This window comes from Saccopteryx bilineata, chromosome 2 (assembly GCF_036850765.1).
Source record: "Saccopteryx bilineata isolate mSacBil1 chromosome 2, mSacBil1_pri_phased_curated, whole genome shotgun sequence".
NCBI lineage: Eukaryota > Metazoa > Chordata > Mammalia > Chiroptera > Emballonuridae > Saccopteryx > Saccopteryx bilineata.
Window position 1 is genome coordinate 177,259,710 of NC_089491.1, and position 27,407 is coordinate 177,287,116.

At 50.2% G+C, this 27,407-nt stretch overlaps 1 protein-coding gene across 1 annotated transcript; it reads right to left on the reverse strand.

The window, feature by feature from the left end:
* Nucleotides 1-731: 731 nt before the first annotated feature.
* Nucleotides 732-27,407, reverse strand: CTDSP2 (CTD small phosphatase 2). The gene is made up of 8 exons (XM_066258851.1): nucleotides 26,837-27,407; nucleotides 10,452-10,600; nucleotides 8,894-8,932; nucleotides 8,336-8,437; nucleotides 7,392-7,448; nucleotides 4,913-5,005; nucleotides 4,590-4,775; nucleotides 732-4,399 (listed from the first exon to the last, which is right to left on the reverse strand). Exons 1-8 carry the CDS (start codon nucleotides 26,898-26,900, stop codon nucleotides 4,274-4,276), a joined length of 816 nt encoding a protein of 271 aa, XP_066114948.1. The 5' UTR covers nucleotides 26,901-27,407; the 3' UTR covers nucleotides 732-4,273.

Below are 27,407 nucleotides of genomic sequence, written 5' to 3' on the forward strand. Positions count from 1 at the left end.
TCCTGGCCACTCACGGCCAGCCTGGGCTTGACTTACTCAAACCTGAGGGAAAGCTTTCTGTTCCTATTCAAAACAGCAAAAACAAGAGCAGACTTTTAAAGGCTTTTTGTTTTTTTAACTCCAGCTCCACATCCTGATCTAATTGATTTTTAAAAAGTACATAGCCCATCAATAATGCAGGAAAGAGTGGGAGGATATGAAATTTGCTATATTGTAGATACGGGTGCATTATGCTGAAGGCCTGGATGTCCAGGCTGGCAAGCGCCTAAGAAGCTTCCGGGCAATTCTCAGGGAGGGGGAAGTTTAGGCGTGGGACCAGGAGTGTGTTATTACCTCATTCTGTTTGCTCTTTAGGGTCATACACCAATCCAGTATTTGAGTGCCTACTATGTGCCAGGGACCATCCTGGGCTCCCAATTGAAGGGATCCTGGTTTGGGAACATCTGTAAGGGGTGCAAAAGAATGAAGACTTCAAGTCCTTGGGGCTGCTGGTTCATCCTGATAATAGGACACTAAGCATATGCTTATCAAGCACCTGGATGGCAATGGAGTTGGTTCCGTTGGGGGCCCGGGGGAGCTAATGTAGCCCGACTTCTGTAACCATGAGTGAAAGTCCAGTGCTGAGTGCAGCTGGCCTCCAGGCCCCAGCATCGCAGCTCTCACACTAGAAGGGAATGCAAGGAGTGAAGGGTGTGCCCAGTAAGTGCCCAAATAAACAGGATCAGAGGCAGTGCCCATTCCTGGGTGGGTTTTTTAAACCTCCTTTTATTAACTGTAATACAAATATTCCAAAAATATAAACAGACACTTAATGGCGTCTTACATTTCAAGTTTTTGAATATAACAAATTGATCAAACCATGAATCTGTAAGCAAGGTAGTCAGAATCCCACAGCCCAGTCACAGTGGGAAGCAGATCTCCTATCCTCCAAATGGCATCTTGAAGGGGGCAAGTGGTACTGACATGGAGCTTGTCAAACTTCGGGTGACTACAAGCAAAGATACTATGGGGCCCGAAGGAGGGTCTGCGCCAGGAGCAGGCCCTACATGAAAGGAACGGGGTAGCAGGCCAGACCTTCCCTGCTTAAATGCAAATATTTGCTGTTAAAAAAAAAAGGAGGGGGGGCACTAAACCATTTTACAAAGTGACCGAGGGACAAAGTGATAAAGTAACCAACTGAAGACTTAAAGGGGAAAACATGCTTACCTTCCTCAGACACTTGGCGTGGCTGGACATGGGATGCAGGACAGACTTACAAGGGGGCTGCCCTACTGAGTGAGGCCTCAGGAACGGTAGGGGTAGCAAAATAGAAGGGCATCCACTTCCCAGGGAATGGATGCCTCTAGATTCCCATACTTTTCAGCACAAAAAAACTTTTGGGCCACTGTTAACAGAGGTGAGTTTATATACTTACAAAATGGTCAAAATCTTTGGGAGGTAGGAGGGAACTAAACAGAAGGTCCCAGGTTAACTGAAGGCAAATTTACTCAATCTCTGTATATAGTAAGGGACCCATGGGCCTATAGAGTATCCCTCTACAATGTGCAGAGTGAAAACTCTTACCTGACCCTTCCCAAACTGGTCCTGTGTCCAAAACTTCCCCCTATAAGAGGGACACGAACATCAGGCTTTTGATTTAGAAGCCCAATCAGAGAGACACACTGTCCCTGAAGAGGCACATTAAAGAACTGAACCTGGCGGGGGGCGGATTCCTGGCATGGCTTGAATTGGTGCTGACCAGGCATGATGGCTGATTGCCTCCCAAAGACCAGCCTCAAACAGAAAAGGCTGGTGGGAAGCCCTAAACTAGATCCTGAGTGAACTGGCTCCCTTCCAATCTTCCCCTCCTTCAAAGTTGAGTCTGGCCTGATTCCTCTCAGGAGCCATCTTCACTGGCCCCGAATGACTGTGAAATGGGAAACCAGACAGAAATGAGCCTGGCTCTGGTCCACACGGATGAACTGTTTAGATCTGGCCTCGCTGCTTCTCTGGGGAAGTGGCAATGGCTCGTCTACTGAGGAACTTCAGGTGGCAGGGCAGAGTTCTGATGGGAATGAGGCCTAGAGAGCAGGGGCTTCATGCAGAAGACGTAGGGACACTCCCACCACACTATCCTGGGCTTGTCATGAGTCACACTTGCACAAGCCTGGTTCTTCCTTTACCTGGAGTAACATGGAGACCCAAAGGAGGGCAGCAAGGGTCCTAGGATCAGCATAGAGCCTCTTATTGCTTATTTAGTCAGAAAGGCTTGGCTGGGCCCAGATAGCAACTGGGCTAAACTAACCCTAGGGTGGGCCTTGAGAGAGAGGCTACTTCTGCAATATTAGGATGGAAGCCTAGACCCGGACCTTAGAATCAGAAGCTCCCTTTTCCTTCAGGAGCTAGCACCTTCCTGGCTAGCACCAGAGCCCTCTTCCCCTACCTGCAGGAGGACCCCCTGGGAACCAGCGAGTGATGCTTGGGGAAATGACCACATGGGATTTGGGACTGTGTTCCACTTCTGTGGCACCAAAGGGAAACACAAGGCCTTACAACCTTGGACAAGGTAGGGAGTTGGCAACATAATGTTAGAGAAAGACACTCATCAGCCAGCTATCAGTCAGAACACCAAGCTGCTGTCCCCCACCCGGCTTTCTCCAAACTGTCTAGTTCCTCAGGCTGCACCTAGTGTGCGTAAATTAAAAAGGATAAGGGGATGAATCCCAGTCAGTGTGCTCACACCTGAAACAATGTACAAGTGCTTGTTAACACCCACCTCCAGGGAAAGTAGAAAGGGGTAGGGACTCCCTCCCGCTTTATGGGAGAGAACCTACCCAATCCTGGGGGAGGCCACAATTTAAGGCAGTGATACTGAAATGGGACCCCATTTTGGGGGCCCCTTGTGCTCCCAATTACAGCAGCACGTCCCCTTTTCCATCCTAGGGAAACTTCTATTTTTTTATTCTTTTTAAAACATTCACTGTTGAGAAACTTTGAAAGCAAGAGACCCAAAAAAGGGCAGGTATGCTCAGGGCTCATACCTGTTACCAGAAACAGGAACATGTGTGTTAGGCTGGTCAAGTAATGGTAAGAACATCCACCCCCCGAGCCCAGGAAAAGGAGGCGTGCCTCTGAGGCCCTGGAGAGAAAAAGCAACAGCCAGGAAGGATGAAGATGGACCAGTGAGCTTGGCACAGGACAGGCCCAGGTGAAGACACAACGGGAATGAACCCTGCCCAAGAAATAGGGAAGGCGGATAGGGAGTGCCCTTCCCGAACTTTGGAACAAAGTCCTCGCACCAGCACCAGCAGAGAATCCCTGAAGAGCAGACTTTAGGACAGTCCCAAGCTCAGCTGATCCACATACAAGCAAGGGGACACACACACTCATGCTTTTGGGGTTTTCCTCTTCGCTGCACTGCCAGTACCATCCACATTCACCTTGAGCCTAGGACTGAAGCTTCATCAGAAATAAAACAGGCCCAACACTCGATGTTTAAAACAGTTAAAAGAAGGGAAATCAGTTATATGCCCTCTTCTACAGCAGGGAGAAGACTTCCCTCGAGACTACGGCTAGGCAGTAAGGGAGGCAAGCCTGGGGCCCACGCCTTGCAGAGACACAGAAAGGGCCCACGCCAGGCACTCGGCTGGAGGCACGTGCAGCCTTGGGCTGCAGGACTAGATGGGACTACCAGTTCTAGAAACAAGTTTTTATCTTCCAGAATTGTCTATCTGCAGCAGCTGGCTGGAGAAAGGTTTCAGAAAGGAGTGTGCTTGGGGCACCCAAAGGCATCCAAAGGCCTCCTCTGATCCACCCTTTCTCCTTGGCACAAGCCTTACAACACCGAGGAAAGGCCATGGGTTTGGCAATGAAGCATTGAAGAGTCTTCATCCCTATAGAGCTCCGAGGCTCTCAGGGTGACTGGAAAGGAGACGAACTAATTTGGGTAGAGTCTTGATTTTTCAGCTTCTTCCCCAACCTGAAACACATATCCTTGAACACAGTTCAAGGCAACACACACACACACACACACACACTCTCTCTCTCTCTCTCTCTCTCTCTCTCTCTCTCTCATCTCAGAAACCCAACTCAGGGTGTAGGCAGCTTGGGGTATCATTGGTCTGACATCTGCCCTCAGCAGCTGCCCTGTCCTAAGGTTCTTTCCCATCACTTCTATTTCCAAGGCCCATTTGGCGAGATGCTCCAGCTTCCACTCTGTCTGTCCAGCTGATTATAAAGGCACAGGGTAGGAGAGTCCACTACTGGGATGGCTGTTGCTTGGAAACAGAGAAGGCTAAGGGGCCCGCAACTGCCCAAGGCTGGTGTAGACATCCTCTGCTCCACTCAGCTCCTCAAAGACTGGGATCAGGTTCAGCAACTCGGTGTCTGCCATGTCATCAAACCAAGACTGCACGGGCACCTGGGGCAGCAAAAAGACAGTATAAATCTCCCAAATGCCAGTTTTCCCCTCCCTGATGCTGGAGCCCCTGCAGGCTGGCTGGGTCAACCTGGAGTGGAGTGCTCTTCTGGTAAAGTCTGGGGGTCCCCCACCAACTTCCTCCTCCACCTAGTGCAGGCCCCTGCAGTGTGAGCATGACCAGGCCACTCACTGCATTCTCTGGATGGAAGATGTAAGAAGCAGGTGAGTTGTCCAGGATGAGGGTTTTCCTCAGGTCCCTTCCCAGGCGGCTGAGGTCCTTGACATAGCAGCCCTGGTGGAATACACAGGACTCCCGGAACAGGCGGGCCCGGAACACCCCACACCTGTCCAGCAGATCCGTCACAGGGTCAGCATACTGGGAGAAGAGAAGATGCTTTTGTTTGGATGTCATCCTTGTTCCCCAGTGTCAATCTGGGGACAATGAGGGGATGCTGACCACCCGTAGCTGCCACACCGGCTCCCAGTTCTCTTCTCCCCTCCTGCCCCAGATACCTTGGCCAGGCTGGCAGTGAAGAGAACACATTCGAAGAGTTCACCCATCCGTCTCAGGAACTCATCCACATAAGGCCTCTTAAGCACATACACCTGAGGAAAAGCAGAGAGGCTTCTTGGAGGCACCTCTGTGAGGGTGCAGCTTCAAAGCATCGGTCATTGTCACCATGTACACAAAAAGCAGCAAAAAGTTTCAGACCTTACTCTGTCCAAACTCCCACAGCTCAGCCTCTGGGACTGCTCGGCTGGAAGCCTTCTGCCCACAGACCAGCGCACTAGCATCGCCTCTCACCAAGCTTCTGCTGGCTCGGTGGTCTCAGCCTTGACCCAGCTCAGGAAGAAACACATGCACCTATGTCCTGGGAGCCAACTGCTTCCGGTGGCGAACTATCAGCTGCCTCCAGAAACAAGTAATCAAGAATAGGCCTCACAGACGGAAACAGCCTATCCTGGATTACTTGAATCCAGCCACAGCTTCTGTGGGAACTTCCTATCCTTGGCTCTGGCAGGAAAGTCTGTCCAGGTCATCATCAGGCAAGGTCGCAGGTCCTCTCTGAAAGCTCATGCCCTCACACAGCTTCTCTGAAACACACCACGGAGGAGTGACTTTCCCACTCAATGAGGGCAGACAGACTGCGGTGTCTGGCTCTAGTGCCCCCATCCATTTGTGTTTGCTCCTGCCCAACACCCTGACACTTGTGCCTGCCTTTCATGAACCTGCACACTGTGGCCTAAAACATCCATCGGCTGCATGTTCTCATCGGTCTGCATGCTGTTGCTTCCTTGCCTTCAGCTGGTCCCCTCTCACCCCGCCTACACAGGTACTACCAGAAACATTCCTTCCAAGCCCCTTTTACCTACGTTACTTCCTCCTGGAGAGCATGTCCCTGGCATGACTCTCCCTCCTTAAGGTGGTCTGACTTGGCTACCACCTCCACCTTAGCTCTGTAGCAGAAATTCTCTGTTCCAGGTCACCACAACTGGCCCCACTGTTTACTATTTCTTCAACCCTCAGCAAGTTCCTCCCTCTTCCTGGCTCTTCATCTAGCTCAGCATCCCGTCACCACTCTGCTGAAAATTTGCCTTCTGCATGTAGCCACGCTCATCTGTGGTTAGTACATCTCTACAGCCCTCAACTAGACAGCAGGGCTGCTGGGCAGAGGCCGGGTAGTTCAAGGGCTAAGTCTGGCTCTGAGCAGGGGCTGCCGCTGGGCTTGGCAGAGGTCCTCTGGGAGAGGGTGGTGCTGGTGAAGAAAACCTCTGATGGATACAGGAGAGCAACTACAACCCACAAAGCCCCATCCCTCTGTAGTAACTCTACTATTGAACCAGACCACGCAGGCAAATAACAGGGCCACCAGGGCATTGTTCCTGATGGTCCCTGACTCTCAGGCTCGCAGTCAGGCCTTCTGGGCAAGCATTTTCAGTACATGGTCTTCCACTATCAATACCTCAAGATCCTTAACCCTGGGCCAAGCAGCTCATGCAGGCCGGAGTCCGATCTTATTTACTCTGACAGACGTGTACTGAGTACTCACTGGGGAAGAATCCATTGTAGGAGCCTGAGGGGAGTTGGAGAAAGCTTCACAGAGGAGATGCCTGGCTGGGAAGGAAGGAATTCCCTAGCTAGGTGAGAGGGTGGGCATGGGGAAGAGAGAAAACAGCTAGTACTGGCTTCCTTGCCCAGAACAGGCAGAAGACCAACTACTCAGGGTAAGAGAAAATGTAATAAATTATACAATGGTGCTGGTCACACTGGGAGAAGAGGTGGTGATCAATAAATTATAGCTATCACTATGGTTAAATAACAATTTCAAACAGCTTGGCTGTAGAGAAAATAGGTGAGAGCTAGTAGGGGATAAGGGGCTGAAAAAAAATTTTTTTTAATGAGAAAGAGACAGGAAAGGAGAGAGATGAGAAGCATCTACTCATAGTTGTGGAACCTTAGTTGTTCATTGATTGCTTCTCATATGTGCCTTGACCAGGGGGCTCTAGCCAAGCCAGTGACCCTTTGCTCAAGCCAGTGACTTTGGGGTTTTGAATCTAGGTCTTCAGTGTCCTAGGCTGATCCTCTATCCACTGCACCACTGCCTGGTCAGGCTGAATTATTATTATTATTACTTTTAAAAGATGAGGCAGCCTTGAGTGTGAAGGGGTATGAAAGGTACCAATAAGCCTGACCTGTGGTGGCTCAGTGGATAAAGCGTCAACCTGGAAACGCTGAGGTTGCCGGTTCAAAACCCTGGCTTGCCTGGTCAAGGCACATATGGGAGTTGAAGCTTCCTGATCCTCCCTCCTTCTCTCTCTCTCTCTCCCTCTCCCCCCTCTCTATAATGAATAAAATCTTAAAAAAAAGAAGGTACCAAAAAAAGGGGAGAGAACAAAGTTATAGAAAGGGATCAATTGATGGAACACAAGTCCTGAGAAGCATAGAGAACCCTGAACTTGTGGGCTGGGTGTGGCCTGGTTGGCAGTTTACCTGGTGCGTGGTCCCATCAATCTCTACAGGCACTATGAAGTCAGCATTGTTGATTGGCTGGAAAGAAGAAAAGTTAATGATGTCAGTGTGTAGCAAGGAGACGAGAAGCCTCTGCCACAGCCACTGCACTGTCACCTGGGAGGGGTGGGGAGAAATAGATTTTTTTTTTTTAAGTGATTGAGAGAGACGGAGAGAGGGAGGGAAGGAGGGAGAGAGGGAGATAGGGACAGATATGCTGGGAGATGAGAAGCATCAATTCATTGCGGCATCTTAGTTGTTCATTGATTACTTTATCATATGTGTGTTGACCTGGGGCTTCCGGCACAGTGAGTGACCCCTTGTTCAAGCTAGCGACCTTGGACTCAAGCCGGATGAGCCTGTGCTCAAGCCGGTGACCTCGGGGTTTCGAACCTGGGTCCTCTGTGTCCCAGTCCGACGTTCTATCCACTGCGCCACCGCCTGGTCAGGCAGGAGGGAAAGATTTTAAGAAACTCCAGAAAGCTCCCCTGCCAGCCCACTCCCCTGCCTATCTCACCCAGCACAGGATGCAGTGTCTCCTCTGGCATTCCTACTTACCTACCCCCCAGCCAAACTCTGCCTGAGTTGAGCATTTCAGGGCCTTCTGGAGTTAACAGAAAAAGCAGGGCAAGGTCCAAGGCTGATTCAACCCCCCTTTTAGGCCTGCCCCACATACAACCCTGGCGGCATTCTGTGCTGTGTGCCTAGGGGCAGTCGTGGCCTGTTGGCAGTGACTGGAGGGAATAGGGGTTCCTACTCAACACTGTTTGGTGAAGTCTCCAGATATCTGTGATGCCAGTGTGGCCAAAATGTTAGAGGCCCAGCTGTTCCATCCTAATTACTCTTCTATCAACTTTAGGCAACCATAGCCAGGTTCACGAGAGAGCCCAAGATGGGTGTAGGAAGGATTCCAGGTGTCAAATTACCTTAAAAGAGCTATGCACAAGGGTTTCATCCAGGTCAATGACCACGCAGATTCTTCCTTGATCTTCTTCTGTCACCTCTGGGAGCAGACAGGTCCCTGGGATCTAAAACCAGAGCCAGGCTGCTGAGATCTGCCACCAAGAAAGCCCAGTTGTTCCCCTCAGCAGAACTCTGGGAAGAGCTGGGTTCAGTGAGGAGACGAAAGACCCGTAACTTCAATCCAGGAGAGGTGCCACTTGCACGCCAAGAGGTAGAGAAAGAAGAGACAAAGTTGGCTCCTTGGCTTCAGCCTCCCTCCTTCAGTACTTCATTGGACTAATGAAATGAAGTACCTGGACACTGGTGCTATAGGCCAGGGCTGGTGTGGGGTGGACACCAGCTATCCCCCAGAAATCTACTGCCCTATCCATAATGAGCCCTCAGCAAATATGTGGAACAAGTGGTTTCCTAGGATGAGGAGAGGGACAGTTGGACACAGAAGAACAAGGGCACTACCCCAAAGGGTCGGCAGAGATCCTGAGGTTGTGGGCTTTAGAACACACCAGGTCGGATTCACATACCTGATAGAACTGGTACTGGAGACACTGGAGCAGATCAGACTGTGGGAAAAAAGGAGGCGGTCAAATGCCAACCTATAAGCGCCTTCCCCAACCCACTTACAGCCCACTGCTGGTCTCAGGCCTGGAGTCATTTTCTCCCTGAGACCCCAGCCCCCTGGCAGTACTGACAAAGGACAAAATCGACTTGTTTAAAGAGCTGGGCCGGAAAGGCCGGGACATCCTTTCCACATGAGGCTTGATGAAGGTGAAGACAGAGTCCCTGCCCTTAGCTGCCACTGCTTCTCAACTGGACAAAGTGAGGAACACGGAACTCAAGTGACTGATGCAAGGACAGAGTCAGAACCAAAATCAGAATCTCTCACTATGGTGGTTTAGCCTCTTGCTTAGTCCTGGAACCCAGGCTTCTCTCTGAGACCATGTATTAGACCCTCCTTGGGGGGAGGGGCTTAAGTAGGGGTAAGTGAGTCTCTAGAAAACAGAAGTAAGCCAATATGAACCCACACTATGGATTCCAAAATGGAGACTGAGGTAGAGTGAAAGATCAGAATGGCTTTTCCTACCTTTTGCTAATAATAAAGATGTCATAGTTGTAAAATGTAGTGTGTTCTTAATGGAAATATTGAAGAAAAATTTAAATCCTAGCACTTAGAAACACTTAATTTGGCATATTAGTGTATTTCCTTCAAATGTGTTTCAGCAGTCTCTTTTCCCCATAATATATAACTTTGCATTCTGCTTATCCACTTAATGTTGCAACTCAACAGTTTTCCACATTATGAACTCTTTGTAAAAATCAATTGCTTAATAATACCGTGAATAATGAAGTGTGATCTTTCATTGAAGTGCATGTCATTAGCCTGGTTTTGAGAGACAGGACGGACAACTAGGTCCTGGTGTTTCGAGAAGTACCAATGGCAATGGGGGCAGAAGAAGTTTTGGTCAAAGCTCCCCTACCCTTGAAATGCCAGACATATTTACTGGTCATTGTGACAAATGAAGATACCCATACATTCCAAATGTCTCTCACAGGTACAGGTGAGAGTGCTGGAAGGGGTTATAAAGAATGTAGAAGAAAAATTTCAATTCCTTGGTTCCCTGAAAGTCAAGTAACTTGGAAGGTAGCTTTGTATAGTAAAAAAACAAACAGAGGACTTATAGCCATAACTAGGAGTTGGAACCCCAACACTACTATTTATTAACCATTAGCTCTTTAGGGGCTACAGAAAACCTCTGGGTCTCAGTTTCCATATCTGTAAGTGGGAATCCTGTGGATCTCATTGCAGGGCTCCTATATGGATCACATGAGACAAGTATGTGCAAAGCACCTTGCACAGTACCTGGAGCCTGGAAGGATCTGGACTGCAGGGGCCCTCAGAAATGACAGGGACACTGGGTGAGCCGTACCATAAATGGGAAGCAACAGAAAGATGAAAAACTATGGGGCCCAGAGGAAAGGTCTCTTCTGAGCCAGAGATTTTCATGACGTCAGGCAGGGCTGCTGTATGGACCTCCACTAGCAGCCCTCCTTCCTGGCATCACACCACCCAGACCCAGCCACCTTAGCAATGGTATTGGCTTCTTCCTTGTATGTGGAGAGCTCTGTGGAGGGGCTTGACTGGCCAACATGCTGGGCGCGAAAACAGCAGAAAAGGGCCTTGAAGATGTTACGTCCACGTGGCTTTTTGGGAGAGGACTTGGAGACCAGGCCTAGAACAGAAGGAATAACAGCAAAGCATTAACTACAGAGCATCTCTATCTACAAGTACCTCCCCCCAACCCTGGTGCTAGATCCACTCTCTAGTTTATAAGTTCCACCAGGGTACACATGTGCTTAGCCAAGGACCAATATAGTCAACACTGAATGTACATTTACACCAACATCTTTTCTCTAGAACAAAATAGGGTAGGACCCTGGCCAATTGGCTCAGTGGTAGAGCATCGGCCCAGTGTGTGGAAGTCCTGGGTTCGATTCCCGGTCAGGGCACACAGGAGAAACGCCCATCTGCTTCTCTACCCTTCCCCCTCTCCCTTCTCTCTGTCTCTCTCTTCCCCTCCTGCAGCCAAGGCTCCATTGGAGCAAAGTTGGCCCGGGTGCTGAGGATGGCTCCATGGCCTCCACCTCAGGTACTAGAATGGCTCAGGTTGCATATGAGCAAAGGCCCAGATGGGCAGAGCATTGCCCCCTAGTGAGCATGCCGGGTGGATCCTGGTAGGGCGACGTGGGAGTCTGTCTCTCTGCCTCCCTGCTTCTCACTTCAGAAAAATACAAAAAAAAAAAAAAAAAAAAAGGCGCAGGAATCTCCACTTTCTGGTTTGGGAAGTGAGCTGCAGAAAATGTGCTCTTTGTTTTAGAGGAGAACACTTAAAGATGATACCAGGCATAGAAAGCAGCTGCCATCCTGTTCTTTTTTTTTTTTTGTACTTAAGCTGGAAACGGGGAGACAGTCAGACAGACTCCCACATGCGCCCGACCGGGATCCACCCGGCACGCCCACCAGGGGGCGATGCTCTGCTCATCCGGGGCGTCGCTCTGTCGCGACCAGAGCCACCGTAGCGCCTGGGGCAGAGGCCAAGGAGCCATCCCCAGCGCCCGGGCCATCCTTTGCTCCAATGGAGCCTCGGCTGCGGGAGGGGAAGAGAGAGACAGAGAGGAAGGAGAGGGGGAGAGGTGGAGAAGCAGATGGGCGCTCCTCCTATGTGCCCTGGCCGGGAATCGAACCCGGGACTTCTGCACGCCAGGCCGACGCTCTACCACTGAGCCAACCGGGGCCAGGGCCTGCCATCCTGTTCTAATAGCAGCACACTGAGGGTACTCTCAAAATTAATTCACAAAGACTCAAATCTTCCCTAACACCCATTCCCACAAGACTACCCATTCTAGATAAGAGCGTAACCTAAGCCCCTTCCCTTCAAGTTAGTGGTGTGGTAGTTCTGTTCAGGGTCAGAGGCAGCAGAATCAAGGCCAGACTAGATAAAGCCAACTAAAGAACAGAAGGCTGCAGCCCCAAGGAAGATAATACTTTTTTCATAACCTTGTCTCCTCCCACACTCCAGCCACTTTTCTTTTTCTTTTTATTTATTTTTTATTCATTTTAGGAAGAAGAGAGAGAGAAGGGGGGAGGAGCAGGAAGCATCAACTCCCATATGTGCCTTGACCAGGCAAGCCCAGGGTTTTGAACCGGCGACCTCAGCATTTCTAGGTCGACGCTTTATCCACTGCACCACCACAGGTCAGGCTCCAGACACTTTTCTGAATACTCCCCTCCCCTAATCTTAAATCAGAGGCAGCTTAACCCCTTGAGACACACATATCCAGTGTAGGATTCTGGCCTGATGTCCCTGCTTCTGGACGGCAGCTTAGTCCTGCTTTGGTAATTAGGGCTTTGGAAACACAAAGCCCCTCCCCCCTTTTTTTGAGAGAGAGAAGCAGGGAGAAAGGGACAGGAACACTGGGCTGCTCCTGTATGTACCCTGACCGGAGAATCAAACCAGCAACCTCCATGCTCCAGGATGAGGCTCCAAACAACCGAGTTATCCAGCCAGGGCAATATAAAACCATTTTATAATAGAGGCTTGGAAAGGCAGCCCATTCAGGCCAAGATGATACAAAAAGCTATGGGCAAAGGATGAGCCAGAAATTACTTCAAAACGTAACATCTTTTTCAAATTCCTTTTGGTTTTCAGATGAACTATTTTTGCAACTGTGAGCAAGAATTGGAAGACACTATGAATACTGTGGCCAGGAGGTGGCGCCACACGACCACTGCCAGGATGGTCTTCAGCCACAGGTCTCCTCTCCCCAGGCCTGTGTGGGAGATGGGACTAAGGATTAAAACTAATTCATTCCACTTTAGAGCACAGGGTAAACTACTGTGCAGGAAAATAGATGCTGGAAATGCCAGTGTCTTTTTGGAGGAAAAAAGGCAAATGGATGTGGCACTTAAGACAACTTTCCCGTGTTGTTCTTTGTAAGGGAGGGGGAAAGCAATGTGATGGAGGGGGGCACCCAGAAGCTCCTCCCTCACAGCATGCACCGCATCACCAAGATGGACTTAGCAGATGTGGTGATGGAAGAGCTCCTTTAACACCCAGTTATTGGGCTGCCTGCCCTGGAGAGGAGAGGAGAAAACCAAACTCTGCTGTTCTCCAGGACCAAAGGTAAGGAAATGGCCACCGAAGAGTAAATGAGTCAAGTGGCAGTGGGGGAGGGCCCCGCGACCACCAAATGAGCCCTGTCCCAAAAGAAAGGTGGAAGGATTCCTGCAGGTCTATGGAGGGTGCCTCTCGTTGGTCAGTGGGTCCCTCAAAGCTCGCGCTCTCTCTCCCCCCTCCTTTGGTTAGGCCAGATCCCTTGAAACTGGACTGACCATTGAAAACCTTTTAGAAGATGATCAGGCCTCTCCGGCAATTACCCTAAAAACTTGGCGGAAGAAAGTATATTGAGGACCTCCCCTCATGGCCCATGTATCAAGGAGACAAACTTCAGAGCAGAGCCCAGTACTTAAAGACAGCAAGATGAAAGGTTTCTTCAATTTTACCTATTTATAATCTATGCAGAAACCAGAGGGAAAAGACAGCTTCTCCATCTGTTTGTATGACCCACATTCAATTCCAAGTCCAGGGACTCAGCAGACACTGACACAAAGCTCCAAGACCAAAACTGAACGATTGCTTTTACTTTGGTTTATGGTTTCTACATGCAGAACCACAAACACAGGCTTAACCTGGGCACTGAGGCTTCCTTAAAAGGCCACATAGCCCAAGCCTTTCCTGAAGAGAGGACATCAAGAACTCACTCAGTATCTCAGTGACAGATGCTGTGAAGGCTGAGTAATGTTGAGAGGCAAGGAGGTGAAAGGGGCAGCTGGCTGGGGCCACAGAGAGGCCACGCTGGTGTCCAATGCAGAAGGCCCAACAGGCAGGAGTGCTTCAGTCTTAGGGAGCTTGGTGGGCTGCCGCTGAGGGTCATTCAGTTTGGTTTGGGCTCTGTAGGGGGTGATGGTCTTCTCAAAAAGACAATGAGGCTAGGCAGACCCTGGGCCTCAGAGCCCACAAATGCCTTGACCTCAGGGATAGGCATTCAGAGCAGAGCACAGAGCTATTGTGCTGGGGGAGAGTATCCAGGATCCATAGCAGCAAGCTAATACCTCAGATTCACTTACCCTTCCCCCTGCTGGGGCCCCACTTCCTTCATTCCTCTTCCATCCAGGCAGGCTGTCTGTTCTCCCTACCTTTACACACACTGCCATTAAGAATCCATCAGGGGCCCTGGCCGGTTGGCTTAGTGGTAGAGCGTTGGCCTGGCGTGCGGGAGTCCCGGGTTCGATTCCTGGCCAGGGCACACAGGAGAAGCGCCCATCTGCTTCTCCACCCCTCCCCCTCTTCTTCCTCTCTGTCTCTCTCTTCCCCTCCTGCAGCCAAGGCTCCATTGGAGCAAAGTTTGCCCAGGTGCTGAGGATGGCTGTGGCCTCTGCCTCAAGCGCTAGAATGGCTCTGATTGCGGCAGAGCTATGCCCCAGATGGGTAGAGCATCGCCCCCTGGTGGGCGTGCCGGGTGGATCCCGGTCGGGCGCATGCAGGAGTCTGTCTGACTGCCTCCCTGTTTCCAACTTTGGAAATACCAAAAAAAAAAAACCAAAAACAAAACAAAAAAAGAATCCATCAGGGTTTCTTCAGCCTTCCCCCAACATGGCTGTCTCCTGATTGGGCCTACAATGGCTGAGGCCTCCAGCTTGGGTGCTCAAAACTTTGACTGGCTGGGCGAATGATTCCAGGGGCCTCCACAACCTGTCACTTCTACAGAGCCAGGACCTGTGGAAGTCTGCAATGGTTTGCAATAGCCAAGAAGAGTTCGATGCAGAAAAGGTGCCAGTTTGTGAGAAAAGGTGGGCTCTGAAAGAGCTGAGCACCTGGGGCAAGCTGCCTAGTCTTTCTGGGCCTCGGTCATGTTTACTTAGCACCGATGATATGCCAGGCCTGCATTAAAGACACTTGACATCATTACCTCTTTTAATTCTAACTAAAAACCTATCTGTAGGCCCCAACCCCCCATTTTCCAGAAGGGAAACTGAAGCACAGGAAGAAGTGAACTGCTTAAGGTTACACAGGTAGTGAGGACAGCAGAAATGGGATTCGAACCTAGGTCTCCTTGAATCTAGGGCCCCCCACAGCTCAGGGGCACCTTGGATGTTTATGCCTGCAACAACTGGGAGGTTGAGGGGCACCCCAAGGTCTCTTAGAATGTTTGCTCAGTTCCTCTCTCAGCTGGGCTAGTAAAGGGTCAGTCAGTCTTCTTTGCTGCCCTTGGGCAGGCCATGAAAGGTGCAAAGAGTAAAACAGTACAAGGCTCTGGGATTACATTCTGGGGCTCGCCTCACCCACACACCAGCCTTGCATCTACTCTGCCTGGTGGTTACCTCTGTCACATCAAGAAGACAAGGGGGAACAGAGAGGGGGAGAAGCTGGAGCCAGGAGCTTTGGTCCAAGACCCGCTTTGTTCAGTAGGTTTCAGAGTGAAGGAATACACACCAGAGTGGGATCTGAAACTTCTGTCAAAGAGCCTTTGAGTCACCATTCAGCACCGTTTCCCGGACAGCCAGGTGCAGGCCATCTCCCTGTTCCTCTGCAAATGATGGGGAGGGGCACAAGATTTACACACCCATGAGGATTTTTCCTGTACACGACTTCCCTGAGGAAAGACAGGATTCTAATGGGTGCCATGGAGCCCCAAATCAGCTGTTCTGTCCTTCTTGCTACCTGCTTTGTGGACACCAGCCCTCCTCTTCCGCCCAGGTGCCGATGTGCAACTGCTCTCGCGACTCCAAACTTCTGGCTTAGGGCTGGATGCTGGAGAGGATGAGCACAGAGCTAATGAGGGCAGCTCTGGCTTAGGAAGAATCTGTGCAGGTGACCGAGAAGAGGGAAACCCCTCCAGCTCACTACTGCAAGGCTTCCTACTGAGGCAGGGTATGGAAAGAAGGGGGACCTGAAAGGTGTTCCCCAGTCTGAGGGTCACCGGTTTGGGGTCTGGTCTCTGCCAGTGTCTGACTCAGCCACACAGCCTCTTTCAACCATAGCTTCCTCATCCATTCGTTGGGATAATGGCAAGACCTCACTCCTGACTGAAATGATAAAACCTACTATCAGCCCAGTAATGCACTGTGCAAGCTAAAGCTAATCATTGTGCTCATTTTAATTATCTATGGGGAGATGGCCACTACCTGGCAACACTGTGGACCTCATTCCAGGAGGATTATGAGCCCTCCTTCCATCACATGTGGTTGAAGCACAAGGAAGATGAAAGGTGACAGAAGAACTCTGATCATGAGCAGGTTTTAAAAAGTAAAAAAAAAATCCTATACTCTCTCCCAAATACACTACAAGTTTCTTTCCAGCTTCCAAATCCTGGGCTGGAATTCTGCAAATAACAGGAAAACAGGTGAGAGGCTATTTACTTGAAATAAACAATGCCTTGCCTGATCAGGCAGTGGCGCAGTGGATAGAGCACCGAATTGGGATGCAGAGGACCCATGTTCAAGACCCGACGTCGCCAGCTTGAGCGCGGGCTCATCTCGTTTGAGCAAAGCTCACCAGCTTGGATCCAAGGTCGCTGGCTGGAGCAAGGGGTTACTCGGTCTGCTGAAGGCCCACGGTCAAGGCACATATGAAAAAGTAATCAATGAACAACTAAAGTGCCACAATGAAAAATTGATGATTGATGCTTCTCATCTCTCTCCGTTCCTGTCTGTCTTTCCCTGTCTATCCCTCTCTGACTCTCTGTAAAAAATAATAATAATAAATAAATAAACAATGCCCTCTCCCCTTATGTCTACCACCACCGCCTCTAAGAAACACCAGATGGGAACATTTTTGCTTTTGCCTCTTAAGAAGCTAGTGCATGTACAGGGGTGCGAGCACACGCATGTGCACACACACACGTACACACACAGATAAAGAATGGCTTTGCCAGGACAACACTATTTTTAATCTCCTTCTAAAGGTCAGGTTCAGATATCACTGTTGCCAACAATACAGCCACATGTCCCAGCAAAAGAACTCCTTATACATCGGCCTGGGATTCAGCAGAACGCAAGCCCCCAGGCTACTGGATTTTAGCAAGCCCATTCATGTAGAAGGATGCTTTCTTGGTTCATCCCTCAGAAGTACTTTCTTCTCCACCATCTCCCATACACCCAAAGCAAAGGATTTAGTCTGGTTATCACTATAAAATGGCCTCTTAGAGGGGGCCTCCTCCCCTTAGCTATTGGAGGAAGGAGAGTATTTGGAGCATTTCCGGCCCTTCTTGGCCAGCTGCCTGGGCCCTGCAGCCAAGACACATCTGATTGGGGCTCCCCATGGAGAGGATTCCTCCCAGTTCTTCAGCAAGGGCAGTGGTGCCTTGGCTAAGGGCAGGCCCTAAAGTGCCAGGTGGATGGGAGGGCACTTGGACCAGCAGACGAATCAGCAGGGAACAAGAGGGTGAGATATGCCTGGACATTCCCCACACAGAAAAGCCTGAAAATATGGGGAGGGTGTACCAGTTTCCAGAATGCCGAAATGCTGACACTGTTCTTTCTGGAAAACAAGGCAAGCAGGGCCTCAACAAGCTCAGCAACAGTTCCCAAAGTTCCAAAGAGCAGCTGTGAATCTGAAAGCATGGACTTTTTTTTTTCTCCGCAGAAAGGATTTCTTTGGGAAAAAGAAAGGATTGCATTCCAGTACTTGCAGCCAGGGTAAAACACTTGCACAAAGAGAGAGAGCAAGGACGGCAAGGACTTTAGGTCTATTAGTTTTCCTTCCCTGCATCTCCACCTCTCCTTCCCAAGAAAGGAGAACTTCTTTCAATCCCAGGTCCTTAATGCCACCTGTGGGGTAAGAGCGGGGGGGGGGGGGGGGGGGGGGTGTCACAGGTCACTGTATACCTTGTCTCCTGCCTTTCTCCTGTCCCCTTTAGCAAGCTAGTCATTGATCTCAACATAGGGCCTCAACTTTAAGGACTTTCCTTCAAGAAGGACTCAGTTTGGAGAGCAGGGGTTTCCTGACGACTTTTAAAACGTGATCAAGATGCTCCATCAATTTCAGAATCAGCCTTTATTTAAAAAGATTTTATTCCTTTTAGATAAAGAGAGAGAGAAAGGGTGGGGGAAGGAGCAGGAAGCATCAACTCATAGTTGTTGCTTCTCCTACGTGCCTTGACTGGGCAAGCCTGGGGTTTCAAACCAGCGCCCTGTGTTCCAGGTCAATGCTCTAACCACTGTACCACCACAGGACAGGGTAAGAATTAGCCTTTAAAAGAGTTATTGCCAAAACGCCTTCCTGGGCAGCTCTCACATACTTCAAAAACATGCTGGGGTGGGCATGAGGTTCCCAAAAGAAGCAACAGGTCCCAACCAGAGATGGAGAAGCCGTTTCCTCACAGATGTGTTAACAGCAGGCTCCGCCCCCAGCCCCACACCAGGGGGCTCTTGGATGTCAGAAAGTGATCTGATGGCCTACAGGAGCAGCAGGGATAGATCTGAGACACCATCCAGGAAAAAACAAAGGGCTGGGTCCTGCCCCTGCCTCAGCAGGAGGCTTGCCCCATGCAAAGCCAAGTAGAGCAGGGATGTCATCACAGAGGACTGGAAGCAGTAGTGGGATTCAGCAGGTTTACACTGATTTGGCAGAGCCGATACCTAACTTTTTGCTTAGTTCAGCGAAACGATTGTTAGAATGGCACTTGTGATCAGGGTTCTCTCTAAGGTGGGCGCCAGATTGGGCAGCCACCCAATGTGGAAATCACAAATTTACATACCTTACTCTTTTTTAACGTTCATCTGCGCAACAGCATATGCTAAGCACTGTGGTAATGTTCATTCCGTCCACAGGGGAAAAAAAATTTGACAGAACTATGCTTGTAATATTTATTCATTTCATAAAACTCATTATACCTTTCATGAAATACTGTATTTTAATTCCCTTGCATTTGTTACTTCAGTAAACAAATATAACGTAAAGAAGTGCCAAACACCCAGGGGGTGACACGCTGTCATTGGAAATATCTTTGTCACGTATTACTTAATATTTTTCATTATTATTTTATAACTCTTTCTTATAAACTACATTTCGATATATCAGTTTTTATACTTAAAACGGTCATTAGGGCAGAGAACCCCATTATTAAATAATTTGAATCCCACCACTAACTGGAAACCACATCTGTCCACCCTTAAAAGGGCCTCTCTCTCTTCCCTTAAGGAGGTGCTGAGCAGGCCCTTGTGGGAGGTTGGGAGGCTAAGAAAAACCCTCCAAGGAGGACACAATCACCCTCTGGGTGACAGTTTCAGCCCCTGCCTTGGCTCTCTGCCTGATTCCTAGAACGCCTGAATTTGGTGAAAGACCAGAATCCAGAGACTCTTTCCCCTCCAGCTATGGAAGCCTGCTCTAGGTGATACAAGCATGACAGTGAGATGGAGAAAGAGGAGTAAAGGCACAAAGTAAGGGACTCACAACCATCTCTCCTGACCAGTGAACAACAGAGTGATTACACAAGTTACCACGGACTCGGCTTTAAATTCTGGCTCTGTCACATATAAGGTGTGTGGCCTTGGGCCTGTTTCTTCATCTGTAAAATAGGGAGACGAATATTATCTATTTCATAGAGCTGTGAAAATTACAAGAAGCTTAGGGTGTGTCTAGGCCTCAGTAAATGCTCAGTAGCTCAGTGAGTATCAGCGGCTAGTCATTAAGTACAAAGTATTTTCACATCCTTATCACAGTCTCAATCTCAAAATGGACATATCGAAAGAGACCACAGAAATGTCTTCTCCTTCCAGAGGTCACACAGAAGTATTTGTAGGGCCAACTCTGGGAAATGGCCTCTCCGGGACTCCACCAAAACCAATCACAGTCCCCCCCCCCTCTCTCTCACACACACACACCAACAAACGCACTGGGGTTGGCCAACCAGTTCCCTTCCTTCCTTCCTCTCGTGGCTGGCCTCTGCAGGAGGACTGGAAGGAGTCAGCCAGGAAGGCCTGCCAGGGAGTCTGTCCCACCTCTAGGGACACTGATCTGCTCTTCCCACAGCCTCCAGCTTCCCCTGGGTTCAACCAACCAGTGCAGGTGTGCCCACCTGGAGAGCACTAGCTAGAAGTCGGTACACCTTTCCTGCCCCACTTCATCCTCTCAAACAGTTTTGGAGTCTTGCCTAAGACACAACCTTCCTTCTGTTTCCTCATAGCTCACTCCTGGGAAGCCCTACACTACAAGGTTCCTTACCAAGTGGCTTCAGTTCACCTGAAGCTTCAACTCGAAGGCATTTAATGCTAGGAACAGTACCTGTCCCATGGTGAGTGCTCTATAAATATGGTCTGTGATCATTACTGGGTGAGGATCATTACTCTGCCCGTTCATACTAAGAAAATTTTAGAACTTCCCTTTAGAAGCCATAGGATCTTTTTTTTTTAGAAGCCATAGGATCTTTAACCAATAGCAAAACTGGATCCCTCCAGGGGACTCTTCCAGCTCGGGGCTAAATAGGCAGTTGGGAATACTGCTGTGCTTAGCTGGCTCTTCTCCAGGGACACCTGTCAGAATCACAGGGAGCATCTGGAACATGCACACGCCTGGCCTACCCGCTCAAGCTGATTCAGTAGGGCCCATGTGGGGTATTTTTAGTGTCAAAGGAGAATCTGATATGTGTCCCTGGCTGAGACCTGATGTTTAAAAGGTTGGCCAGTGGTCTCTGACTAACCCTTCCAGGACCAAAGGGTGATTCAGCCAGAGTCCCCTGGGCCTCTCCCATACCATACCTTACTGACTCAGTGTCCCTGCATGCCTCAGAAGACTTGTGCCTCAAGGCCTGGATTTCCTTTCTAGGGGCACTTGCTCTATTTTATCATTGAGTCAAAAGACCCAAGCCTGTTGTCTATTTGTGCAAGTCACTGTTTCTGTGAAGTAGGGCCCTAGCCCCATTGTACAATGGAAACAGAAGAGCTGGGATCCACCATTTTGGGAAGGGGCTTCTGCAGGCCTGTGTTATACGATTTGAGCTTTCCCATGAATCTGCTTGGTGCTCACTGGGGTTGGGGCCACATCTGTTTCCTGAAAACAGTGCAGGAAATATAGAAGGTATAGAATAAAAAGAGAGTAAAAACAAAGTCTGATGTGGGGCCAGAGAGGGTTAGCAATGCCTATAGAAAGGAAAGGAAATGTCAGGAGGTCCACTCAGAGATCAGGTTCAGGCTGACAACTGAAACAGGACATTTGCCCTCCTGCCCAGAGGAAGGCTTGCATGCTTGCTGGAGAGCCCCGTTCTGTAGGCACAGACCACTCAGACCTGAAGGGCTGGGCTCTTTGCTGGACAAAGTAACTTTGAGCTAGTTAGCCTCTGGTACAGAGAAGCTTCCAGTTCTATATCAACTTCTCCACTTTGATTTTTACTAGTTCTTTCATAAGATTTGGATGTTAATGAGCTCATCTGCATCCTAGTTAAGAACTATTTCTCCATTTCAGAAGAGGGAAAGTGCCTGACCAGGTGATAGCGCAGTGGATAGAGCACTGGACTGGGGCGCAGAGGACCCAGGTTCGAAATCCTGTGATCAGCGGCTTGGGTATGGGGGCTGCTGCCTTGAGTGTGGGATCATAGACATGGACCCCATGGTTGCTGGCTTGGGCCCAAAGGTCCCTGGTTTGAAGCCCAAGATCTGGCTTGAGCAAGGGGTCACTCGCTCTGTTGGAGCCCCCTGGTCAAGGTATATACAAAGCAATCAATTAACAGCTAAGGTGCCGCAATGAAGAACTGATGCTTCTCATCTCTCCCTCCCTGTCGGTCTGTCCCTATCTGTCCCTCTCTCTGACACACACACACACACACACACACAAAGAGGGAATGAATCACGTTAGGACCACACCCTATCCCATGTCCCTAAGACAAGTGAGTTAATTTTATGCTTCCTGAGCTGGCCTGCCTGAGACAGGATGAAAAGCAGTTTTATGCTGATTTTTATGCTTTCTCAATGTTGTACCCCAAAACCACAGCAGTAAAGGCATAGCTTAAGAACATCTACTTCTCTTCAAAACCCATTTATTTTTCTCTTGTAACTAGAATTCTCTAAATAAATTGGAATTTCACTGGCTTCATTAATTCTCAAAGCAAATGCAGACAGTAAGAGAACACAGCACACAGTTGTCTCAAATCTTCATTATGTTCATTTCTGAGAGGACAAGCAATTGCTCTGAAGGTTGACACTTCAGAGACTCTTCCCAGGAGGTGATGGCTTCCTGGCCTCCTCCCACTCCAGATGCCAGGTGCCAGGCAGAACTACAAAAGCCCAAGGGGCATGCTACTCGCAGAAGTGCAGATAAAATCCCACCCTAAGTCATACTGGCACAAAGAAGGGGTCTGTGTAACAAGGTCATGAGGCTGATCCTTCCAGAAGGTCCATGCTCCCACATCAGTGTCCCCTCTGACCCCTGGCCACTTGTCTTTAACAATAAACCTGCATGACTGTGTGCTGTTAGCACCGTGCCCTGGGGGAACGGTGGAGGTACTGAGAAGCAGTGGTCTAGCTGTGTTAAAAAAAAGGATATGAACGTTATCAATCACCTACTAAGTGCCAAGCATTACAGACGAGTAGCTATCAATATTCCTATTTTACAGGTAGGTCATTAAGAACACTAAAGTGATCTGTCAAGTTTCATTGTAAACAATGAAAGCAGGGATTTGCATCCAGGCCTGAAGCAACCAGTTTTGCTCCTGCAAGAATTCTTTCAAGTAACAATGAACACTGTAACTGCAGCCTCTGCCTCACCTCTGCCCCACCAATCCAAAATGGAAATAATAGACAACCCCAAATTACTTAAAATCTAGTAGAAAGAAAGTTGAGGAGGAGGAGAAAGGGATATATTTGTATATAAATATGTGCATAATTACATATTCTTTTTTTCCCATACTTAGTTACAGACAAATAAGTGCATGATTACATATTGTCTTTCTTTCCCATACTTAGTTACGAACAATTGTATTAATAAATTCTCCAGAGAATGCTGGGAGCATCAATTTACCTTTGCTGTTTTAACAAAGTCCAAGATTCCAAGAAATCTAGAAGTTCCCAGAGAGGATGACCCCGTTTCTTTAAGACCTCTATAGTTGAAAAGAAAGGAGAGGAACAACCACCCCCTCCTGCCATCCCAGGAAGGGTTTTTTAGAGCAATTCCTAAGTCCTGCTCAGTTGAAAGCCCTGTTACTCAAACTCAGTGGCAAAACTACAAACTCCCTGCCCCAAGATGTTAGGCATTTCAAACTTCATTGCTGAGTTAGCAGTACTCCCTTGAGCAAATACAAGCTCCTGTCACCCCACACAGGCCACTACCCACTCCCAGAAAGGGGGAAGGGGAACTCTAAAGGAGACACTGAGCAGCCTCAGCAGCCACAAAGACGCTAAGACTGAAGACTGGACAAGGAGGGAGAGGAACCCAGCCGGGTAGGAGGAGCCAGCTACAAACAGGCACACTGGACCTACAAGAGCAAGCAAAGGAAGAAAGCCCCAGGAAGATTCAGCCTAAGCTGTTCAAGTTAAGGGCCCAGCTATCTACAACTACGGTGAAAGTATCTGAGCTTTTTCATGGGAGAATAAGGCAGAATTTCTCCCTCATGAGGAAAAGGCAAGAGTTAGAAAAACTTGCCACCATTTTAATTTTTAGGGATGGTCAACTACCAGAACCTGTTCAGTTGCACGTTTGAGAAGACAACACAGGGCATCACCCTCCTCTCCGTGAAAGGAGGGGACACTGGTTCTCACGGAAAACAAAGAAGGTCCCAAAGGTCCTGACTGCCCCAAAGGGACTGTGGGTCACCTTGAGCTCTGGAAGAGGCTGCCTCCACCCTCTCATTTCCCACTAGGAAGTGGGAGGGGGGGCTGTTTCCTTGGCTTTCCCCACCAAATCCCAAAGCCTACAGTACAACCTCCCAGCAATGGTGCAACACCCTCACATGGGGCTGTAGTAAATGGCCATTCTCTGGCCAAACTGATATTAACTGTTTTTTACTTTGTAAATTACACACAAGCCTGTCCTTGCTGTACCAGGAAACCATTTCACCCATCTGGGAAGAAGGTCCAATTTTGGTCCTTTTATCATCAATGCTTTCAGCAACTTTCTTCTGCTTTCCCTACTATAATTACTTTGAATCATCAACACACCCAGCCAGCCTTCAATCTGAGAAGAGAATGCAAAAAACAAAACAAAAAAACCTTGCAATGGCAACGACTTAACTAAAAAAACACCCCAACTAGGAATACATTTTTCTTACAGATTTAATAAATTGCCTCAAACTCTCCTTTTTCCAAAGGGAGGGCCTAGAGATGAGGTACTATGGAGAGGAGAGAGGGCTAGGAACTCCTAAAGGATCTTATTAAAACATTTGCTCCCTACCTTTCTCTCTATTTTTTTTAAGATACAGGATTTGTTTGTAAATGATGAAGGACTCAAAAAGCTGGCTTGCTGGTTGCCTAAGCAATCCAGGAAGAAAGTATGCTTTCTCTGGAATGCAATCAAATTATATGGAGGAGAGAGACACCCATGGCTGTTAGCTTAAGAATTCAGATCCCCCCAGAGATAAATCTGAAGGAAGGACAAGCCACACAAAAAAAGAAAATGAAACACTTAACTCCAAGAAAATCCAACCAGCATCAACAACTAAATAAACACTGTCAAGAAGCCAGCTGCTTTGCTTTCTGCCATTTGCACTGATGGATGAACCATCAGCTTATTTTTTTTTTCAACTTTTTATTTTATTTTTAAATTTTATTTATTCATTTTTAGAGAGGAGAGAGAGACAGAGAGGGAGAGAGAGGAGAGAAAGACAGAGAGAGAGAAGGGGGGAGGAGCTGGAAGCATCAACTCCCATATGTGCCTTGACCAGGCAAGCCCAGGGTTTCGAACCGGCGACCTCAGCATTTCCAGATCGACGCTTTATCCACTGTGCCACCACAGGTCAGGCCCATCAGCTTATTTTTAAGATTCCCCTTCAGCAGTCCAGTTTTTCCTCACTCCCAATGTTGTGCCCTCACCAAGAAGGCCCCTCCTGGGCCCCTATAGGAAGGGAGGACCTTGAGTGGGTAAGCACAGAGGGCCTTTCCCCCTTCTTCAACACTGCCACCTCTGGAATCCTTCCACACCCAATTTCTTCAGCTCTGGCTAGCTCTAGGAGTCCTTTCCTGGGGTGAAGTTGGAAAGAGAGTGAAGAGTCAGGAGTGAAGTTATCAGCACGGAAAGTCTCCCCTCTTCTGCCCTCAGCACAGCTGAGCAACCAGCAGAGGGGTCAAGTTGTAGCCTGAGTCACACAGCCTGGTTGGTGATGCAGCTAGAAGGGCAGAATTGTCCTCGTCCTCAGGGCAGGCTTATTTAACTAAGGCCAGTGAGTGACACAGGAGCATACACTGCCCCTTCTGGAGAAAATCAGGGAAAGGCTGACACCACCAGCCCAGGTTTGCTGCCTCTAGGCAAATGGGGGGGGGGGGGAGCTCCTTGGGGCCGTGAACTCAACGAGTAAGTTATCTGCTGAGTAATATTACCAAACAGGGTGATTTAGGGCAACACAGAGACCCCACGGTTGCCCCCCCACCGCTAGGCTCTAAGCCTTAATGTGTACCACTGCACCACTAGCCCTGTACGCCCTGTTCTGGGAGGGGGGAGAGGAGAGGGGATCCAGGGAAAGGCAGTAACTCCGAATTTGGTCCCAAGAGTGTACTCTCCCCAGCTCTGGACCAGGTAGTCCTAGTGCGGCAAGTTCCCCCAAAAACACCACAAGAAAAGTGACGCTAGTCCTTACTCGTCGCGGAAATTCTGTCCGCTCGTTTAGACACATTCCTCAAAACCCGAAAGGAACGTGGCAGAGGGGAGAAGAGTTTCAGGGCCTCCATGACCAAACTCAAGAAATCCCACCTTCATGTTCCAATCTTTCCCCCGCCCCGGGTGAGGCCTCGGCCTCATCTTTCTCTGGTCCCCAAGCCCACCCCAGAGAGGGCCCACCTACTAAGCCCCCTCGTATCTCCACCTGACCCTCAGGAAGGCGGGGGTCGCGAGTCACTGTCCACAGAGAACTCGCACTTTTTCGCTGCGCGATTCAGAAACACGCCGGGTCTGATGCCACCCCGCGAATTATGTAACCAGGGACACCGCTCCCGGGCTAAACAAACACGACTCTATGTGCAGAGGCGGCCCCGGGGAAGAGCACCGGGGCACGGAGGGGCTCGGGCCGGGCCTCGGGGTCGGGCTGGTTTGCTCAGCGAAGGCTGCAGGAGGGGGCCGTGCGAGAGCCCCGCGCGGCCGAAGTCCGAGTCCCAGCGCAGGGCCGCCGGCTGGCCAGGTCAGATTCGCCTAGGCTCGGCCCCTCCCCCACCGCGGCGGCGCCCGCCCCCAGGCGGTGAACTTGGTCCCAAGTCGCGCAGGACGCCGTCACCACCCTCTGCTTGGGCGACCACGGGCTGGAGGTGGGGTGGGGTGGGGTGGAGGTACGCTGGGAAGTGCTGGATTCCCATCCCAGCTCGGGACCCCTCCGTCCTACTCCCCACCTTTCTCCCCTCTGTCCTAGGGCAGCGTGCGTTGTAGTGCGGGAAAGTGACGACCCACCCCCAACTCTGGAGAGAATCAACGCGGGTGGACTCGCACCTCCAGCGCTACCCCCGTCTCTTTTCATCGGGGGGGGGGGGTGCAGGACGGAGTGACAGCTGCGCAGATGACGCCCCACCCCCTCGGGCGCCCGAAGCCCCGGGCCCGCGCAACCCCTACGGAGGTCTGAGTGCCTACCCGGACGCGGGGGCGGATAAACTGGGAGATCGGGTCGGTATCTCCCGCTCTGAGCGTCGGGAGATCTGGGGGCCAAGGCTCCGTTTCGGGGCCGTGTTAGCCCCCTTCCAGATCGGGGGCGACGCAAAGTTTTGGGAAGTTGTTTGCCCCTACCTTGCTTGGTGAGCACCAGGGTGTCTTCCCTCCGCGCCTGGGTGATGATGGAGCCGTGTTCCATCTAACAATCCCGCGGGCCCGGGCTGGCTGGGCGGGAGGACAGGCGGGCGAGCGGGTCGAGCTGGGCTGGGCTGGGGGGCCTGGGCGGGGGCCCGCTCCGGCTCCTGCTCGCGAGACTCGAACTCCCACAGCTGTTCACATCCCTGCTCTCGTTCCCTCCCTAGGCCGGGAAGGGAGACGGCCTGTACCGAGAGCGGGCGGCCTGGGCAGTAGCTCCCCAGGGTCCCCCTGGCCCCGATCCTCCCGCGGCAGCTCCGGGCTCCTCAGTTTGGGTCCAACATGGAGAATCCGGAGCGAAAACAAGAGGAGGAAATGGGACACAGGGCGGTTTCCAGGCTCCCCCCTCCCCTCCGTACTCCAGATAAACAACCCGCGGCTGCAGTGCCCGCCCCCGCGCGCCCCTGGGCTCTGGACCCGGCCTCTCCCCGGCCCACCGGCCCCTCGCGTTGTGAAGCACCGTTCTAGGCCTCGGAACTCTCTGTTACTAAGCAGACGGGGCCGCGGAACA